Source organism: Oncorhynchus masou, unplaced genomic scaffold, assembly GCF_036934945.1.
Source record: "Oncorhynchus masou masou isolate Uvic2021 unplaced genomic scaffold, UVic_Omas_1.1 unplaced_scaffold_5171, whole genome shotgun sequence".
Classification (NCBI taxonomy): Eukaryota; Metazoa; Chordata; class Actinopteri; order Salmoniformes; family Salmonidae; genus Oncorhynchus; species Oncorhynchus masou.
The window spans coordinates 16841-22031 of NW_027011576.1; the positions used below are offsets into that span (position 1 = coordinate 16841).

Genomic DNA, 5191 nt, shown 5'->3' on the forward strand with positions numbered 1-5191 from the left:
GAAAACCCAGCAGCGTTGCAGTTCTTGACAAAAACATGTGCATCTGGCACCTACTATCATACCCTGTTTAAAGGCACTTAAATCTATTGTCTTCACCTTCTGAATGGCACAATGACTCAGTTGAATGACTCAGTTGTCTCAAGGCTCCAAAATATTTTTTTAACCTGTCTCCTCCCCTTTATCTACACTGATTAAAGTGGATTCACCTGGTCAGTCTAGGTCATGGAAAGAGCAGGTGACCTTAATGTTTTGTACACTCAGTGTATATTTGCCAAAAGGATTAGGATACATTTGCCAACATGATATAGAATCAGTGTCAAAATGTTTTTGGCACATTGGAATCAGTGTCAACATGTTTTTTGGTACATTGGAATCAGTGTCAACATGTTTTTTGTGCTTCGTCCTTGTGGCTTGGTGAGCTGCATGTATTAAAATGTTCCTCTTTCTCAAGCTGAACAGAACCTACAGACCACCTGTGATTCCTTCTCTGACAGGAAACGATTGCCATGGAGAAGTTGGCCGTCCTTCTGCTTCTGAGTGCTGCCATTGCACTGGGCGACGCAAACCTGACCCAGCTGCTTGGTTTAGAACCCTTACTGAAGACTGAGGTGGAACAGACTCCTCCTGTCGGGGCTCAGGTAGCAGCAGTACAGCAGGGGACAAAGGAAATGTCATGTCCCTCAGACTGGCACCCATATGGATCACGCTGTTTCAGGTTTGTCAGCATTCCACAGTCATGGTCAGATTCTGAGCAAAACTGTTTGGCACTTGGTGGAAACCTAGCATCCGTGAATAACCTTTTAGAGTACCAGTTCATGCAAGCACTAACAAAGAATACCTATGGCCACTTACCTGATACCTGGATTGGAGGTTTTGATGCAGTCAAGGAGGGCTTATGGATGTGGTCAGATGGGTCCAGATTTGACTTCACTAACTGGAACATTGGTGAGCCCAATAACGCTGGAGAAGGAGAGGACTGTCTGCAGATGAACGCTGCAAGTGAGAAGCTCTGGTTCGACGTGCCCTGTGAGTGGAAGTTTACATCTCTCTGTTCCAGAAGAATGTAGGCTAGGAAATGACCCAGCCACTTCAACTCTCACCTCCAGGGGTCAACAGTCTACTTCACCTCTCACCTCCAGGAGTCAACAGTCTACACTTCAATACTCAAACCAAGATCTGTCACTCACTGCAGCTCACCATTACCTAAACTTGTGATGAAACTGTGTGATGTTGCTAATCCTGCTTTTGAAATTAAAGATAAATGACTGAATAGTTTTTCTTCATTTCCTATTGCTTAACTAGTTGTCATGGCACATCAGTTAGTCAATGGTAAGATATTATAAACTAGAATAAAGACAATCTCTCAATAACATGAACCTGCATCACTAAAAATAATTGATACATTTTTTTATTTTACCAGGCAAGTCAGTTAAGAACAAATTCTTATTTTCAATGACGGCCTAGGAACAGAGGGTTAAAACTGCCTTGTTCAGGGGCAGAATGACAGATCAGACGTTGTCAGGTCGGGGATTTGAACTTGCAACCTTTCGGTTACTAGTCCAATGCTCTAACCACTGTTAATCTCTCAATAACATGAACCTGCATCACTAACAATAATTGATACATGATAAAACCTTATCATACTGTTAATAATGATTAACTCTCTTCCTAACAGACCATTTGTTTCTGAATGGTTTAGATGCAGGAAATTCCAGTTATATAACAATTAACATGAATTATCACCTTTTTAAAATAATTTATTAATGCATTTTTTATGGTTTAGTAATTATGCATAACATTAATAAATACTTAGTAGATAATCAATGAATTATTTATTTATTCAGGTGAACTAATGCATTAACTAATGTACCCTTATTGTAAAGTGTTACCGTTCCCTGTCTTTCATATCTGAGGCTAAATCCATGAGAGAGAGAGAGAGAGAGAGAGTGCTATTCTATTTCTCCCCTGAATGAAGGACTGAAGATGCTCTCAGATGAAACAGGGAATGTGTCCACAGAGAGAGAGAGAGAGAGAGAGAGTGCTATTCTATTTCTCCCCTGAATGAAGGATTGAAGATTAAAAAGCAGATTAGAAAGAAAAGGCGGAGTCACAGGGACAGAGACACAACAATAAGATAGAGAGAGACCCTCACACAACAATAAGATAGAGAGAGACCCTCACACAACAATAAGATAGGGAGAGACCCTCACACAACAATAAGATAGAGAGAGACCCTCACACAACAATAAGATAGGGAGAGACCCTCACCCACAATAAGATAGAGAGACCCTCACACAACAATAAGATAGGAGAGACCCTCACCCACAATAAGATAGGGAGAGACCCTCACCCACAATAAGATAGGGAGAGTCCCTCACACAACAATAAGATAGGGAGAGACCCTCACACAACAATAAGATAGGGAGAGACCCTCACACAACAATAAGATAGGGAGAGACCCTCACATAACAATAAGATAGGGAGAGACCCTCACACAACAATAAGATAGGGAGAGTCCCTCACACAACAATAAGATAGGGAGAGACCCTCACCCACAATAAGATAGGGAGAGACCCTCACCCACAATAAGATAGGGAGAGACCCTCACACAACAATAAGATAGAGAGAGACCCTCACACAACAATAAGATAGGGAGAGACCCTCACACAACAATAAGATAGGGAGAGACCCTCACACAACAATAAGATAGAGAGACCCTCACACAACAATAAGATAGGGAGAGACCCTCACACAACAATAAGATAGGGAGAGTCCCTCACACAACAATAAGATAGGGAGACACAATTTTATAATATAATCCTCGAATGAGTCTAACACTTACACACATGTGTTATAATAATCTAATGATTCAAATTAATTTCATACGATCACATGGTATCAGACCTATGGTTTCATACGATCACATGGTATCAGACCTATGGTTTCATACGATCACATGGTATCAGACCTATGGTTTCATACGATCACATGGTACCAGACCTATGGTTTCATACGATCACATGGTATCAGACCTATGGTTTCATACGATCACATGGTATCAGACCTATGGTTTCATACGATCACATGGTATCAGACCTATGGTTTCATACGATCACATGGTATCAGACCTATGGTTTCATACGATCACATGGTATCAGACCTATGGTTTCATACGATCACATGGTATCAGACCTATGGTTTCATACGATCACATGGTACCAGACCTATGGTTTCATACGATCACATGGTACCAGACCTATGGTTTCATACGATCACATGGTATCAGACCTATGGTTTCATACGATCACATGGTATCAGACCTATGGTTTCATACGATCACATGGTATCAGACCTATGGTTTCATACGATCACATGGTATCAGACCTATGGTTTCATACGATCACATGGTATCAGACCTATGGTTTCATACGATCACATGGTATCAGACCTATGGTTTCATACGATCACATGGTATCAGACCTATGGTTTCATACGATCACATGGTATCAGACCTATGGTTTCATACGATCACATGGTATCAGACCTATGGTTTCATACGATCACATGGTATCAGACCTATGGTTTCATACGATCACATGGTATCAGACCTATGGTTTCATACGATCACATGGTATCAGACCTATGGTTTCATACGATCACATGGTATCAGACCTATGGTTTCATACGATCACATGGTACCAGACCTATGGTTTCATACGATCACATGGTACCAGACCTATGGTTTCATACGATCACATGGTAGCAGACCTATGGTTTCATACGATCACATGGTATCAGACCTATGGTTTCATACGATCACATGGTATCAGACCTATGGTTTCATACGATCACATGGTATCAGACCTATGGTTTCATACGATCACATGGTATCAGACCTATGGTTTCAAACGATCACATGGTATCAGACCTATGGTTTCATACGATCACATGGTATCAGACCTATGGTTTCATACGATCACATGGTATCAGACCTATGGTTTCATACGATCACATGGTATCAGACCTATGGTTTCAGGGCTGTAACATTCTAATCATTTATTAAAACACATTTCCTTATCAATCCACCCTTAAATGACTAGATGATACATCCTGAAACTAATATCCTACAAGGAAACATAACAAATAATCCTAATTAATACAAGGGAATATAATGTACATCAGATATTCATTCATGACTGTTATCGGTCTAAATCCAATTGTAACACTTCCGTTAGGATTTTTATTACAAGCTTCATAACAATACGGTCTTATCACTCAGAAATAACAGTCTCATCCAACACTGGCTCCTCATAGCTGAAAGAAACTGAATCCTCTGCTGGACCTTGAAGCTCAAAATCGGTCCATACCTCATCACCATCTGTTGCCCTACCGACCTCTCCAGAGTCTTGATAAGCAAGACTGTCACACAAGGTACCAAACAAACCCCACACAGAACCCCACACAGAACCCCACACAGAACCAAAACACTCATACAGGTGACAGTTGCCCACAACACTGTGATAATGACATGTTTCCATTTCCCAAACACACTGTCAAACCAATTTGTTAGAGAATTATCGACCCCAGAGTTCTCAGCCAATTCGTGAGCTAGGGTTGTTGATAAAGTAGTGTAGACTACAGTAGGCTACATAGACCTGTTTTACCCATTAATAAAGTAGTGTAGACTACAGTGAGCTGTAGACCTGTTTTACCCATTAATAAAGTAGTGTAGACTACAGTAGGCTACATAGACCTGTTTTACCCATTAATAAAGTAGTGTAGACTACAGTAGGCTACGTAGACCTGTTTTACCCATTAATAAAGTAGTGTAGACTACAGTAGGGTACGTAGACCTGTTTTACCCATTAATAAAGTAGTGTAGACTACAGTAGGCTACATAGACCTGTTTTACCCATTAATAAAGTAGTGTAGACTACAGTAGGGTACGTAGACCTGTTTTACCCATTAATAAAGTAGTGTAGACTACAGTAGGGTACATAGACCTGTTTTACCCATTAATAAAGTAGTGTAGACTACAGTAGGCTACATAGACCTGTTTTACCCATTAATAAAGTAGTGTAGACTACAGTAGGCAACATAGACCTGTTTTACCCATTAATAAAGTAGTGTAGACTACAGTAGGCTACATAGACCTGTTTTACCCATTAATAAAGTAGTGTAGACTACAGTA

The 5191-nt window shown here is 40.4% G+C and overlaps 1 protein-coding gene across 1 annotated transcript; it reads left to right on the forward strand.

Moving 5' to 3' along the window:
• The first annotated feature begins 444 nt into the window (after positions 1 to 444).
• Positions 445 to 1270, forward strand: LOC135535790 (ladderlectin-like). Its single transcript, XM_064962219.1, has one exon. The coding sequence runs from the start codon at positions 507 to 509 to the stop codon at positions 1065 to 1067; it is 561 nt and encodes a 186-aa protein (XP_064818291.1). The 5' UTR covers positions 445 to 506; the 3' UTR covers positions 1068 to 1270.
• The last annotated feature ends 3921 nt before the right edge of the window (positions 1271 to 5191 follow it).

Coding starts and splice junctions, on each gene's coding strand:
- LOC135535790 (XM_064962219.1), top strand. CDS start 507: ATGGAGAAGTTGGCCGTCCTTCTGCTTCTGAGTGCTGCCATTGCACTG.